General features: G+C 36.1%; 1 protein-coding gene across 8 annotated transcripts in view; it reads right to left on the bottom strand.

Moving 5' to 3' along the window:
- atp8a1 (ATPase phospholipid transporting 8A1) overlaps nt 1-17,187 on the bottom strand; it is a 122,704-nt gene that overhangs the window by 57,686 nt on the left and 47,831 nt on the right. For 6 of the 8 annotated variants that reach the window (XM_026280827.1, XM_026280821.1, XM_026280825.1 and 3 more), the window contains 7 exons: nt 15,664-15,791; nt 15,211-15,288; nt 14,784-14,872; nt 9,288-9,332; nt 3,721-3,793; nt 2,414-2,519; nt 1,190-1,272 (listed from right to left, as the gene is read on the bottom strand). In XM_026280827.1, the coding sequence (XP_026136612.1) occupies nt 1,190-1,272; nt 2,414-2,519; nt 3,721-3,793; nt 9,288-9,332; nt 14,784-14,872; nt 15,211-15,288; nt 15,664-15,791 (602 nt within the window). The remainder of the gene's footprint in view (nt 1-1,189; nt 1,273-2,413; nt 2,520-3,720; nt 3,794-9,287; nt 9,333-14,783; nt 14,873-15,210; nt 15,289-15,663; nt 15,792-17,187) is intronic. The other 2 variants (XM_026280823.1, XM_026280826.1) reach the window with 1 other exon arrangement.

Here is a 17,187-nt window from a genome sequence, read left to right on the forward strand (position 1 = left end):
AAAAAAATAATCTGAAGGCCAGCTAAACTTTAATGATATAGTACAGCAGCTTCCCACTTAATTCTAATTTTGCAGTATATAATGAGTCCTAAATACATACTGAGGCCATACATTTTTTTGTATGACTTTGTGTGTTTACTTTATGTATGTATATACATACATACAATATATATAAATTACCTTTTATTACTTTAAATCTCTTTTGTGATAACTACAAGTTACATAAATATCCATAAAGACAGATGGTTATTCAGTAACCGCTGAGATGGAATCGGCAAAAAATGTGTTAGTCTGATTTAAAGTGATATTATGAGCAATTTGGGGCATTTCAGTAAAAGAACCAACTCATAATAATATCAATGTTAATCAGATTCAATTCAGTCTGCAAACTTACAACTTGGTTAAAATATAAATTTACAATCTGTTCATTTTTAATCTAAAACATGTATTAAATTTTGGTTAAAGTTAATTTCAACAATTTTCTAATAGACTACAGTTTAAAAAATTGAATTTATTCCTGTAATAGTAAAGATATTTGCAGCAGTCATTACGTTAAGTTCTAAATTAACTCTAATTAATCTAGTTAATCTTTTTTTTCAGGAATCCTTGAGAAACAAAGTTAAAAAGGACAGAATATATTTGAAGTATATTTTTTGTAGCAATGTAAATGTCTATACTTTCTCTTTTGTTTAATTGAGTGCATACATGCTTAATAAAAGTATTAAAGTATTAACTTTAAAGCGGTAATGTACATCTTTAATATTTCAAGTTGTATGAATTAGCAAAAGCTGTATAAATGATTGTTAATGACACCTAATGCAATAACTAATCTTAACAAATTTTATTTTATTGTAAATCATTACCAATTCATTCATGAATTTTTGCTGTGAAGATTTAATCGCGTCACTTGCGAATAGCAGTACAGAAAACACTTTACCAAAAGGGTGATTTTTTTCAGACAGGAAGAATGTTCACTATTCAGTGACTCGGTATATGAAATGAAGTTGCCACAGGTCCATGATGGCTTCCTCTCTATCATACATTATAAGGAAATAATGGATCTGTGCTGTACAAATTGCCTGTAACAGTTCTCCAGAGTGTAAAGTGTGAGTGAGCTATGCAGCATGACAAAGGGTGAGTCATGTTCCCAGTGCAACTCATCATCTATTCCCAGGACGTCTCTACTTACCGACTGCACAATAACACAGTCTGGAGTTCTCCCAGAGAACACGAAGCCCAGATTTTGTGCCGCCCGAACCAGAGCTCCTTCATCTGTGGAACAAGACAGCATGTGGTCAGGGCAGGTGGTGGTTAAGTTGCATTGGATTAAAGCGTCTGGTATATGACTACTTGTTCAAGACACTAAGCAGACAAACGGTTCGAGATGAGGTGGCACTATTAAAACCTGCTGCTACCTTTTGTCCTGCGATCTGTCTGTGCAATCATCACTTATCACATTACGCTGCCCTAGCTTTCCATTTATCTCACAGGTCTTGCTAATATTCAGTGCACCGCTGCACTGACGTGAAATTAAAATAGGTCGCATAAACCCATCTCGCTAAGCCTCAAAGCCAGGGATAACTTCTGACAAAGGCTAAGAAGATAAATTATGCATAACCATGAAGTGTCAGATGCAAAGTAGCAGAGAGAGTGAACCAGCATTAATTAACTCATCTGTTTCTGCATCTGCATTATTTCACTTGTCTTACACACACACACACACACACAAAATCATATCTGTTATGAGGCAAATTGATTAAATGCATTCAAACAGATCCACTGCTCTCAGTCTCAGCTCAACACAGATGTCTATTAGAGTTTCAGAACCAATAGAAAGAGGAACAGGAAATTCTTCACTTCCTATGCCCCCTTTCCAAACTCAACAGCTCTGCTGATCTTAACTGAGAGCCCGTTTACCTGATGTGTGGAAGGCTAAAATTAGTTCAATGATCTATTTGTGGACCTGTTGTAATTTATTATGATGTATTTATAGTTTTATCTATTGAACACATACACTACTGTTCAGAAGTTTAGGGTCAGTAAGATTTAATGTTGTTAAAACAAGTCTCTTATGCTTATAAAAACTGCATTATTTGGTACAAAAGCACTAAAACATGAGTGTTGTAAATACTCTAATTTAAAAGAACTAATTTGTATTTTAACATATTTAAAAATTTAATGTATTCCTGTGATGGTCATTTTGATGAAGAAAAACATCTCTTGTAAAATTACACATTTCTTTACTAGAATTGTTGATTAATTTAATGCATCCAGGCTGAATAAAGTACTAAATTATGCTGAATAAAAAAATGTACTGACCCCAAACTTTTGAAGAGTTGTGTATTAATGGGTCTCAGTGTGAACCTAATGTGAACATTTGTTGTTTCCGTGTGCTTGGAGGAGTCTGACTGACCTGGGGATGCAGCCTGGTAGGTGATCTTGTTGTCGGTGCACTCAGGAACAGCCGTGTGACAGATAGCCATCATGGTCATGAATTCCTGGATGACCGAAGCAGTGGGCTGTGTGGAAAAATCAAACGTAAGACAAAGTATAAAAGACACGATTGACACCTCAAATCATGCAATTGGTCTGGGGGTAGTTTTCTAACCAATCAAACTTGTTATTTTCACCTTAGCAAGCTAGATCTAGTTACAAGAATATTGTATCACAAAAACGGCACATAAAACATCTTACCAAACGCATGTTAAAAAACCATCAAAGAACAGTTTTGCTTTCACTTGCATTTCATTTAAAGTAGTACTGTCAATTGATTAAACGTGATTGCATCCAAAAAAGGTTTTGTTTACATAATATGCGTGTGTACTGTGTATATTTATTATGTATATATAAATACACACACATGAAAAAAAGAACATATTTTGAAAATATGTATATATTTATATCCATATAATTCATATTATATATAAATATTTTAAATGTAATTAAAACTTTTTCTTAAATATACACACGCGTGTATTAACAGACATAACAAATATAAACAGTACACGCACACATATTATGTAAACCAAAACTTTCATTTTGGATGTGATAAACAGCGTTTAACCGTTTGACAGCACTGCAAAGTATAAATCGAGACAAATACATATTCACAGACTTAATGTTTTTGCATGGTGAATCTGCTCAGAAAAGCTTCATAATTAATTGAGTGAGCAATGATTGAATTTAATTCAATTTTTCACTGATGAACTCTCATGTGTGAGAACGAACGCCTCATGAAGTGTGGAATCAAAGCCTGTTCGGCTGCAAAGGCAGGAGAAGCTCAGGTGGCCATGAGGAGCTGTACAATGCTGAGTTCATGTCTGATTCAGAGCGACAGAGAAACAGAAACATTCTGCTGAGGTTCTCTGACTAACCCCGGTCAACGCTTGTGACTGAAGGACACAAATCTTTGAGTCACCAGGCTGAAAGAATCAATAAAACGCACGCATATGAATCAATTAAATATCTTACTCTTGAGTACCTGCATATGGGGTCTTCATTTTACATAAAAAACAGGTAAAATCTCATGTCATTAGAGAATCGGTTTTGTGACCGTAGACTATTCATAAACAGCTGGGTGGGCAGAACAGAGCTAATATAAGCCAGAAAAGAGCCGTGAGGAAAGACAGGAGGTGTGAGCGTGTGGATATCAGGGCCTGTGTGTACATTTCTGGCTGGCTGGGCATGACTGAGCAGCTGTGATGCCATTACAGTACTTACATGATTACTTTGGAGGTTTTCCAGTAAGCTGGGGTCATTAAATCCAGTTTCCTCTGTGGACTGAGAGCTGTGACTGCATACAGAGAGAGAGATATGAAGGAAGACAGAGATAAATACACAAACAGGTGCTCTCATTTAGAAACCAAATGGACATTTTTCTCCCTTTACTGGAAAACAACAATTCTCCATTTGTAATGAAACTTATCTGAAAAATAGTGGACAATATTTGGTACTGAATCAAAAAATTAATCATACATTAAACCAAATTACATTAACATGTCAATTCTGACAAAAGCCACAATTAAAGAGGGAAAGAGTTTCATGCATGTACATAACATTTTAATTAACAAGCATAGCAAAAGATTATTAATTATTCCAATTTAATTAGTGTTAATGTTACATTGCATTAATAAAAAAAATTAACAGTTACAACAACAACAACGACAATATCATCCAATTCTAAAAAAAAAAAATTGGCAAGGGCAGTTATTTATTTCTATTATTGAGAAAACATTGTTTCGCTATTAATCAAGCATAACACAAAGTAAGAACAAGAGATGATTTTAAATATTAACATTATGCAAATGAGAAGAGAATCTGTAGTGCTTCATGCACATATTAAGTAAAATGTAATGTACAAGTGCAACTCGACTATGCAAATAATGGTTATTATTTATAATAGATTAGCAATTTTAGCATCATAAACTAAAAAGTATTTTTTAAATAAACAATTTATTCATTTTTTTTAAAGGGCAAGGGCAGTTTTATTTCACAATTAAGAGAATTATGTTTTGCTATTAAAACATTTATTATGTTTTGCTATTAATTTAATGCAAAGGAACCACAAGAGGTGATTAAAAAGGTCTCTGCAATATTAACATTATGCAAAAGTGCCCCTTCATCAGGGAAAGCTCATCATTGAAAATCATTAATATTAATTTCACATGCCATGCTCCTTACCTCTGACCCAAAGCCCCCCGAATCCCACTTCCACAGTAATACCACATTATTAAACAATGTTGAATTATACATAAAAAATAATCTCCTCTAACTACTCATGAAGCACCGCTTTAGAGCAGATACAAACATCATGTGACCATCCATTGACACTTTCTCCAGTAGAGAGGTACACTGAATTTACACCTCGCAGACGACAGCACTTTCAGGAAGTATATTGATTAACAGCTGTGTGATATACAGGCCATTCAGCAGTTCGGTAGTGGACATATCTATGGTCGTATGCATTGCTGAACATGACATTTTTAAAGGACTAATTTAAATACTATATACTATAGCGCTGTACATAGCCTGTGTGGAAAACTCTTGATCAGAGCGTCTCACTGCAGCAATCTCAGAGATCAGCACCATATAAATCTGACAATGAAAAGGTTAGGGCAGATTTTCGGCTTCTGGTAAGAGAGTCCGGGGGGGGGGGGAATTTCAGGATTCGTCACTGCATCATTCACCACACCGTTGCATTTTAACAAACATGTCTCAGCTTATTCAAACGGTGGTTGGTGAGATTCATCTCTTAGACTGAGGATGTCATGTTTAGGTAAGGACAAATTACATATGGGGGAATAGGAGGAAGAAAATCAGATCTATCACACTAAGAGGAGTGCATTATGAAACTGTGCCGACACCAGCAAAATCCAATTTCCTGTCTCTCAGCACCTCAATACGTGCAGGGAAACATGCAGACATGCCCCTTTCACTCACACACACAAAGATACTTTCTAAACATGTTAAAATGCACTGGTCACACATTAGCGCAAAAAAGCAGTGTATCATGCAACATCAACACTCGGATCACTGCAGCCGTGCTGACGGAGCACTTTAAAGCAAATGCTATATTGCATATACACACAAATATAATGATACAGCAGATTTAACAATTATCATCAAGAAATAAATGCACATCTTTACATCTTTTCATATTATATATATATATATATATATATATATATATATATATATATATATATATATATATATATATATATATATATATATATATATATATTTTGGTTAAGAAATTCTTAGTTTTGTTCAACACAGATGCATTGAACTGATTAAAAGTAATGTTACAAATGATTTCTATTTAAAACTATATTGAGTATTTCTACAAAAATATTAAGCAGCAATAATTAAAAACATATTAGAATGATTTCTGAAGGATCATGTGACTCTGAAGTCTGGAGTAACGAAAATCAGCTTTGCCTTCACAGTAATAAACTGAATTTTAAAATATAATTTAAAATGTACTAAAAAAATAAGTTATTTCTTTGTTTGCAGACTTGATGAGCATAAGAGACCATTTAATTATTTTTTTGTTTAAATCTTACCGAACTCACACTTTTGAACGGTAGTGAAACTGAATAAACTGCAATAACAATCTTTAAAAAAAATAAAAATAAAATAAAAAAGATAATAAATAAATAAATAAATAAATTAAAATCTCCCTAAGAGACCTATGGCTCAGTTAAATGTGTAAGCAATAAGGTCATGTGACATTGAGGTTGTTAACACTGCATAATGCATATTGCTTCACATGCTATTTCTAGACACAGTAAGCAGTATTCAGTGTAAGCAGCACGCTAGCGTTCCATTCTGAACATCTGAACACAGACTGTTATTGGTGATCGAAAGCCCAGCGGGGCAATCATCACCATGGAAACAGAATGCAGCACTGTAGTTATCGGACCTTGATGGCCCAATTTTGCTCATTCATTCATATCCCTCCCACAATATACTTGCAGTATTGAACTATAATGGACTATAACAGATAAACATGTTATTTCCCGCTCTATCACGCACACCACACTGGCCACTGCAGCATATCCTATTCCAGCTCCACTGAGAGGTAAGCAGTTCACAATTGTTTAAATGTGTGCGTGTTTATGAAAGGGATTAAACCGAGTAAACAGCAGAGGTGGAGGGGCAGGAGGCATATGTCAGTGTGTTGCTTACACAGCTCCCGCAAGAGACACACACACACACACACACACACACACACGTTTCCATTGTCCCCATCACATAAAGCTCCACTGCTCAAATTAAGTTTCAATCCTGTGCTGAGAACTCAATGCTCACAGCTCAAAGACAGCAAGTGCATATATTTTTTAATGCATTCATTAATGATTTTTCAGAAAGCTTTGATCTAGAAATATTCTGCCACAACGTGAAACCCAGTCCTTCCGGCAATAATTATGTATGTTTTTATTCTGGCTTGATACACACAACAAAAATTATGTTTTAATCAGAACTGCATAGCACGCAATTCATATACATTTGCAAACACCTACGTTTACTTAAATCATCTGCATTAACGCCACATTTTTCACATAATTTCTTGCATTCAACATAGCAATTCATGTGCTGCTCAGGATGATTTAAACAAAAATGAAATAATTTCACCTTCAATTTGTGTATGACTTCTGCAAACACAAAATATATTTGTGTTTGGAGGCAAAAATGTGTTGTGTTTTTTTTATCAAGTCCACACAATAAAAAAACATAGGGGTCCATCATCTTATAAATCATTATTACTATTATAGATATTACAAATTGAACCCCCCCCCCCCCCAAAGAAAAAAACAGTACACAGAATCTCTTGCATCACAATTTGTACAAACTAGTCCAAAATCTGGGTGTTATAAGACAGCAACTTGTCTTTTGAAAAGTATATTTCTCTTGTTACAAAAACCGCATTCTTCCATCTTAGAAACATTGCCAAGATACCTGTTAGCTAGTTCATGCATTATGACCTCTAGACTGGACTATTGTAATGAACTGCTAGATGGTTGTCCTGCTTCTTCAATAAACAAGCTACAGGTAGTCCAAAATACAGCGGCTAGAGTCCTAACCAGGTCAAGAAAATATGATCAAATTAAGCCAATTTTACAGTCGCTGCACTGGCTACCTATTAAGTTCATTATTAGTTTACAAATTATTGTAAACCTAAATGGTTTAGCTCCTGTGTACCTAACTAGTCTTCTACCACACTACAATACATCACGCTCCCTAAGGTCACACAACGCTGGACTTTTGGTAGTTCCTAGGATAACAAAGTCCACTAAAGGAGGAAGAGCTTTTTTGCATTAAGCTCCCAAACTCTGGAATCGCTTCCCTAATAACTAGCTTGATTAATAACTAGCAATAGACACACTCTTTCTGTTTAAATCTAGATTAAAGACACATCTCTTTGGCCAAACATTCAAATAGTGCATCTCAGAATCTTTTCCTACAGTTATATCTGATCAAATGCACATTATTATTCCTTAGCTTGGGTTGAAGAAATTATTTTTGCTTGGTTGGAACAGCAGCTATGCTAATTAGGTCTCAATTTGTTTCTCTGTTTTTGCTGGAACTAGGATCTACTCAAGCTTCAGTCTGGATCCAGAACACCTGAGAAGAGATGATGCCAACCCTGAAAGCACATACAGAACTACCAAATGTTGCTACAAGTTTCATTGCAACATATAATTATTGCTGTTACTAGTGTTCATCGTCTGTTTTATTATGTCATTACCTGAATTTTACCATACATTTCTGCCATATGATAAGCCTCTACTAAATGTATTGTAGAAAACAAAAAGCTAATAAGCTGCTTTGCAATGATTTGTATTATGAAAAGTGGTATACAAATAAATTTGATTTGAATTTTTTAATGCTCCATAAATCCTACAGGTTTGGAATGACATAAAGGTGCAGTTTTTCATAATTGGGTGAATTATGTCTTTGACTCTTATAAGAGATTCTTTTGGGTAACTTCCACATGTACAATTGTATTGAGTTACACTCAATTTAAGGATACCACTATAGAAAGTATCAGGGTTAAAATTGACAGTTTAATTACATTTTACAAAAAAAAAAAAATTTGTGGAACCACTATGCTGAATAAGGTTATATTCTGAGTTTAACAAAATCCCAATTTGGCCTTATTAAATGAGCCTGCCAGACATATTAAAGACAGATTTCACTATCAATATCAGATGGGCTTATTAAATGTATAGAGGCATGAACATATTCAATCTAATGGACACCACTGAGACTCTTCACAGGAATCCAGCTCCTCTAGAGACACCAGAGAACTCTAGAGAGCCCCTCTTCACAAAGTGAAAATAGAGACTACGTCTGTACTCATGGGGTCCATGTGAATGATTGATTTCATTAACAATGGAGCTCCTTTGGCAATAATGTAATTTTAAAAGTAGATTTCCTGAGCATAAAGATCCAGATTCAGCAGATCTCACAAGGACAGAACAAATTTAACTTGGCCTCTCTCTACAACAGAAAATAACACCTGATGCTGTTCCATACAGTCCAGCCCAAAACAACAGATGGAAAGAGATTAATCAGATTTAATCAAACAAGCACAGCACAGAAGATAAAAGGCTCATCATTAATTCTCATTCAACATTCATCTGCCCTCACACCAGTTTAGGGTGTTCACTAAACATAACCACATCACAAGAAAAGGGCTCAAACCACATTTATCACAAGGCGTCACAGCAAGAACACATCACAGGAGCATAAAACAAACAGCCAATGGTGTTGGTCCTTACCAGTCCTCCTCTGCAAAACTACCATCCTCAACTTCAGCTGCATGACTGTTGGGTGGAGTGAAGAGCGTTACAGACAGAACAGAACAGAAATGACCATCTTTACCCTGCATGTCTGCCTCTGCAAGTCAATCAGACATATAGAAACGGGTTTAAGCCAATATATTTATATACTATGAATAGAAAGCAGTACTAATTTATTATGATATCTATATAGGCCTAATATTTATTTAATTCCTAAATAATCAACACGAACAGATGGAATTCAAAAAATTCTATTTATATGTTACAAATATTCTGCAGAGGCAAACATGTTAAGCAAAGTAGAAAATAAGAAAGACTTTTGTGTGTAAGACTGATGTAAGAGTGCTGGTCCAAAATAAGTACTGTAATTAAAAATACATTCACTGTAAGGCAAAACTCTTATGTGAATACTTATCCATATAGTAATCATCCAACAATCAATGTAGCAGATCTAAAGCATGAGCTTGAAGGGGAGGGAGTATGACTAGCCAATAAACAGTAAAAAGCACAAACCCAAGGTGCTGTAAGACAATAATTAGGCTAATAACTTCATTATCTAGTAGCCAATATAAAGACTATTGAGACAAGCCAGTGCTAGTAAAGGGGAAGAGGATGATTTGCTGGCTGCTAAACTCTGTCTGCTGGGATATAGAGACACAGCCACTGCTGTAGGCTTGACAGCAGCAAATTATTCTCGCATCTTTGCTCCGGTCAACAGATTCGGGTGTTGAGGGCTTTGTTAATTATAATACGAGTGGACACTGGCCTGACCAAGTGTTTAAGAACCAGACACTGGTGAGAGGAGGAGTTATACAGAATAAGCAATGTGTGTATTATGACACAAATGGAGAATAAAAGAGCACTGAATGAAGTTGAGTTTATTGAGGAAAGCATTTTTGAAAAAGCAATGCGCACATGACACCATCAAATGAGCGCCATGTGTCATGGTATTATTTGTGCCAACCATTCTTTAAATTCCCCTTTACATGTAAATACCATGGTGCATCAATGAGAAAATCATTCATGGTCAGCTATACACCAAAATATACAGTTTGACGTCGTTTTATCTTGGTACGGACATAGTACTTTTTGAATAGGGTTTGGCATGCAAAATATATGTAGAAAATATTTGTAAGGAGGCAAGGAAAATAATAAAGAAAACAGAAAAAGAGAATAGAAAAAAAACAGGGAAAAAGAGAAAAGGGAAAAATCTATAAATGTCCAATGTGACAATGATCTTACATTTCAGAAAAAAATGCTTTTGTTTCAAAACATTGCTCCTGCTTCACAAGGCTTATTTCAAACCCAAGTTATGGCTTGAGAGAAACTATAAAAACAAAAGGCAGGTTGACTGGCCATACACATATCTGACTCTGTACCATCAGCCTCAGGCGAAAGAGAACTGTTTAGTACGCCGAAATAAAAGAACTCCATTTCAGCAGGGGGGGGGGGGGGGGGGGGGGGGGCAGTGCATTTACGCTAATATAGGCCAACACAAGTCCTGCAGGTATTAGACTCAACGGCTTCTTCACCATCCAAACAAAAGAGATTTCTGCAGAAGGGTGGTACTTGGTCTTTTAAAACAAACGTGCTTTAAAAACGACAAATGCTGGCCATGTCAGGCCCTGTGGGTTGTTACAGAGAAAAAGAGCTTTAAGCAACAAGGTAGAGAGAGAAAAGAAGAGAATCGCAGTAGGGCTCCTGAGACATTTGCATGAAAGGATCCCTGCAGAACTGCACTACCTCAGCTCACTTCAAAGAGACACTCTCAAAAGTACTTGTTAAACGGGTGCTGCAGCCTTCCTTCTAAAGATCATGGCTGCTCATGCTGAAGATTTAAATACGCTGCAGTGCTGAAGTCAAGACCAGACTTAAAATACATATCTTGAAGCCTCGATCAAGCTCCAAACGTTTCCATAGCTTCTATATCTTTTCCAACCATTATTGTATTATATTGCACATGTTTTGCCCCCCCACCCGACAAGGATTAACTTACATTACCATCATAGAAATATCATATTAATATCTGCACCAATTAGCATATATCTGACCGCATTTCATAGGTCTAAATAAATATGAGGTGTTCTTTATGACTATGATCCCCATACTCTTATGTCATACTGTAAAGCCATAAAAGCCAACTGATATGATGATATGATTAGACCCCCAATTACCACCTGACCTAAATAAGTAATGCTTATCAGATTCATTATCTATTGTACCATGTGCACAGATGAGACCACATCTAACCCATGAGACATTTGGGGGTGGGGTGAGTACAGCTGGACATTTACACACAATAACACATAAACAGCACTCTTGCTGCACCACATAATCATCATGTTTGTCAATCACCCAATGATTCTTTCTGAGATTATACACTATGTTGAGGACAATATGCCAAGCTAGACCCAGGCTACACACGTCAATGTGTGTTTAACAAGTTGTAAAGGAGATGGGGCCAGTGGAGACCCTGATGTAGGCCTAAAAATAAGCTTAGCAAAAGATGCGGACCTGGCAAAGAAAAGGAAAATCAAATCAACATCCATAAAAAAAACAAATGCACAGCTTCACAAGACAAGTCATTACAGTCCATGACTTATAATATTAAAAGCAAAAGAAATAAGGAAGAAATATGATCAGACACATTGATTTCTCTAGCGTTGATGGCTAAAGAGCACTTCGGCCATCGTTTCTCCATGAAAGCTCATCAAATTAATTAACATCTTCACCCAAAGGGATTTCTTCATTAACCACTGTTCTATTTAATTAGCTGTGCAATGTGACACAAGTGAAGGGGACAAAAGACATGGCGGGGCAGGTCAAGGAAAAACAAACACATCACACCCTTTTTTGAGAATGTTAGATCTTTGTTTTACATGAGACATATGGCCATAAATGCCTGAAATTAAGACTATGAGGACAGAAAACACTCCGATGCTTTGACAGAGACACCTTCAGATGAGGATTCAAGTCCATTGTACAGCATTATTAATGTTAATTTAAACAAACTATTAAAATATTTTGGTGAAAAAACACAACACATTTTAGAAAAAAAGTTTAAATGTTTTCTTGGACTTTTAACTGAATAAAATAATTATTCTGAAGTACTAAAATTAAAGCAGAAATAAAAGCTAAAACAAGTAAAAAAAAAAAAAAATACTAAAAAAGTAAATGACAAAAATTGCAACACACACAGACACACACATATACACACGTGTATGTATATATATATATATATATATATATATATATATATATATATATATATATATATATATATATATATATATATATATATATATATATATATATATATATATATGATACTAAAATAACCCTGCTCTTTTGTTTACAAGAGTTGACAAGATTTGAAGGTTTCAAAAGTATAAATGAAAAATTAAGGAAAAAAAATATTTTTTTTCAGTAGTTGCTGTAGATTTAGGAGATACCTTGAGTTTTATTTGGGTCAGTGAAGAGAACTTAAAATTAAGACATGGAAATAAAATCTTCAAGAAATTCAACTCAGACGTTAGAGAAAAGACAGACATAAAAGACAAGGTCTAGTGGAAAGACGTCACATCAAACTCTTCCTTTGGGCTGGCACCAAATTTCCCCACTCAGTGCAAGAACAGATGTCACGCTTCAAAAACATCAATGACTGGGTGAGGTGGCTGTACTCCCTCCGACTCTCAGAAAGAGGAAATCTGGAGGGATGCATCATCAAACAGGACCAAGTTTATTTGAAGCTGATAAAAGATGGAATCCATATTCATGAGGTGGAGAACAAAGACTTGCTTCTGAAATACAGGTCAGTTTGCAAGCGTCAAAGAGCCATGTACATACTTGTGAAAGATTAAACAGGTACAGCGATGACTTCACCAAATGATAAGCAGAGGGATTCCTCTACATAGACAGAAAGAAATGTCTTGAGAAAGTGAACTGAGCTGGCATGATGCTGGCCCAGAAGCAGGGTTGCCAGGTTTAAAAAAAAAAAAAAAAAAAAAAAAACAGCCCAACTGCAATCCAAAACTAGCTCAATCATGTTTTTTCAGCAAGTCCGCTTTCTTGAAATCCTGTTCCCCCGGTGGGTGAAAAAAACTCTAAACTTCATACATTTTACAGATTTAATCAATAATTAATTTGTACGCTCCCATAAATTTTTTTTTATCAGCAAGAACACATCAAATTGATTGAAAGTGACAGCAATATTAGAATGACTTCTGAAGGATTACTGCCTGCTGAAAATCCTGCTTTGTCATCACAGGAATAAATTACATTTTTAAACATATTTAAGCATGTTTAAGCATTTATTTTCCTAATACTAGTTTTTACTGTATTTTTATTTTAAAAAATGCAGGTGATCATAAGACTTCTTTTAAAACAATTTTTTAAATATCTAATAGCAACAACATTTTGAATAGTAGTGATATGTTATGAATGGCAGTGTATAAATTACAAAGTATAATAGTTTGTCTTGTGTTTTACTCCGTACTAAAGGTCATGTTTGCATTCACACAGTAAATGACTTCTTACTAATAAAGGGAAAAAAACATCAACACAGCAACCCCCTAAAAGAACAAATTAACACTATTATTTTGCTGCCTTGGTAGCACTAGCATTGGAAATGCGACTTTAACATTTCCAGTGAGTGTCTTCCTTTAAGTGTCCCAGAGGAAGTGCCTCTTGATTCTCCTCATCTCAGAAGAGTTTTAATTAAGCTAATAGAGTTAATGTTGCTCCTAATACTGGAGAAGAGATCATTTAGATCCAGCACTGATATTGCCTGAATGCAGAACATAGAGAGACCATGAAACTTGAATGTAAACATACGGCTGAATTTTGCTATGGTTGGCATGTCTGTGATCAGATCTGAAGTCCTTGTGCATGTAAACATCCAATAACCTCAGAGCCATGGCCTCGACTTGACCTCGTCCAACACGCCTCATCTTTCGTAGACCGCTCACCATAAACATCACTGTGGTCATAAAATCTCTCCAGTGAGAAGGGAAAACACAGATACGGAAGAGAGCTCTGCCACATGCTGAGCATCCTGATGAACATTTCTTCAAAAATACACTCGCACGGTATCAGCTGCACAGTGGAAATTTCACCTTTCACAACACTTTAAGCTTATAAATACAGCTGTGTCTAACAAAATGTTCTATATCGAGTTTTAGAACACACACACACACACACACACACATATATATATATATGCATGCCCCATAAAAATGTCCAAAGTTGGACAAATAGGCAACCAGAAACACAGTGTTCCTAAGCATGTAAAAAAACAAAAACAAAACAAAAAAAGATGAAGAAAATCTGCGAGTCCCCTTCTCTGATATTTATAGAAATCGTTCTGGCTGTTCAGGGAAGCATCGAGGCAGCTGCTAACGAGGGAGCTGAGGACAAGACAGCTAGAGCCAGATGTACACTCACTGATTATGAAAGCAATGTGAAACAGAGCCTTACCCGTAGGCCACGCCTGCAACTGTGCACTTCTTAAACTGCATGACGTTGCAGGTCAGGGTGCCTGTCTTGTCCGAAAAGATGTACTTCACCTGGTTTCAGGAAAGAGAGAGCAATAAACTAGAGTTAAGTAGTGACACTTAAAGTACACTTTGAAATGTTTTCTATTTTAATACATTTTTTAATATAATATTTAAAGCAGCAATTTCTCCAGACTTTAGCCTCACATGATCCTTCAGAAATCATTCTAATATGCTGATTTGGTGCTCAAGAAACACTGCTATAAAAGTGTGAATTTCAGCTGAGGAGTAATATATATTATGCATCATTGCATGAAATTAGTTTTTGCAAGCAGAAATATGCAATTGTTTAAATTGTTTCTTTTATGGTCATAAAGTTGTTTATTTCTGAATGCGGGGGCAATCAGTACCTGTCCCAACTCTTCATTCAGGTTTGATGTCCGGGCCATAGCTGGTGTGTTGGAGACTTCATACAGCATGTCAGTGTCCTAAAATCACCAGGCAGAATTAATAATCACAACTGTTTTCTATTAATACCTTGCCATCTGGTCTCCAAAACATATGCCACTCTTTTCATACTCTGTCAGTCAAAACAAAAGGAATGAAACAACCGCTCAAAAGTCTTGACACTCGATGGGAATTCACAAAACTCCACTGCATCTAAAAGTGGTGTCTGTTTGCTATAAGCGCCTTGCCCCAAATACAATTTTGGCATCTTCAAATGGGTTATTTTGATAAAGCTCCACTTTCGTTTGGGCGGTGAAGTTTTCTGGGATTGGCCTTGGAGGTTTAGCCAGTCTGCATTTCAAAGACAGCAGATTCATCACACAGACCGAGCTCCCACAGTTCAGCCTCACACTCACCCAGTTGATGAAGAAAGCCTGGATGAACTTGATGACCTCTAGAGTCACCAGGAGACTGATGGGAATCAGGTTGTTGAAGAGGATGATGAAGGTGAGGAAGTTAAGGCCGAAGTTGGCCGCTCCACCATCTGGAAAAAGAAGAGCGAGGGGAGGAAGAGGATAGAGAGTAAGCTGACAGAGTTTCTAAGCTATGAAAGGCAAGATGGGATGGGGTGGACTGAGGAGAAATGATGGAAGGACAATAATGCCACAAGCTCATCTGCTCTAATTTGCAACGTTTCCACAATGCCCCACTAGCGTTGTGTGAGCATTGTGCAAACACTATAAAACTCGTCCACCTAATCTCTCCAGTAAGCCCTAACCTACAAATTCATTCAATTCTCCAATCAGGTCTCCGTTAATTTAGTAGCTAAACTTGATTCTTTGACATCATAGCGGTGGCCTTGGCAATAAGGGCAAGATTCAAAGCAACACATTATCCCACAATGCACTGGGGGTGGGTAATCATGATTTTCAATTGTAATCAAACACCAAATTCAACAAAGAGAGCAGCACAAAGAGAAACAAAAATGTAATCAATAAAAATAAGACCACAAACACAAGACAGCTCACACAGTGTTAAAATCAACTTGAAACAATATCCACAACCCATTTTACTTTGAATATCCTTTTAAACATGGTTATATGTCAAAGAGAGAAATGCATTAAACTATTAAGATCTAAAAAAAACTACATTACACTAGCCTTAAACAAAAATAAAATTCTAATTCTGGTGTCGTATGTGTCCCAAAATGCTATTTTACTCTTTTTTTGTTTACATTAAACACTTATGAAATGTCCATAACGAGACTAAGAATGTCTTTAAAAAAAAAGGAAATGGGTTCTTTTTGACTTCATGTTGACTTTAAGCATGAATAAAAAGCTTTACCTGGGGATCCGCAGAATGCAATAAATCTCTTTCTGAGCAGTTAGGAGAGGGAGCATTTTCTCATACAGAGTCATAGAACTAGAGAGGCTGGGCAATCATACAACTGCTATCGGAACGGACTCACTAAGAGAGGAAGAGGATTTGGCTAGTGATGGGAAGAAAGACAATCAGTTTGGATGTTTCAGTATAAAGGAGGAAGACCAGTCTAAAGTACCTTCCAATCACATGGAGCCGAACAGAGAGATGTGACATTTAGATATATTAATCATTTGGAAGATCCCAAACGTGCTACAAGTAATAATGAACAAAGCTTGACTGTCTCTTGTATGTCGGCTGAACAAGGCCTTTCCTGGTGGAAGATTTTTGGCTGCGTCAGACTACTATATCGTCTAGTTAATAAACAACACCCAACAAACTCCAAGTTGGCAATAAAGAAAACAATGTCTCTGCATTCAATAGGTAAACAAATGCATCTCTAGTCGCTCACACATGCTCACACGACATTCTGAAGCATGCAGGAAGATGCAGCCCCATCTCGCTCAACTACTGCAGGTCCACTGACATCAGTGCAGCAAGGAGTCACGCTGCTGGGTCAG

Source organism: Carassius auratus, chromosome 14 (assembly GCF_003368295.1).
Source record: "Carassius auratus strain Wakin chromosome 14, ASM336829v1, whole genome shotgun sequence".
Lineage (NCBI taxonomy): Eukaryota > Metazoa > Chordata > Actinopteri > Cypriniformes > Cyprinidae > Carassius > Carassius auratus.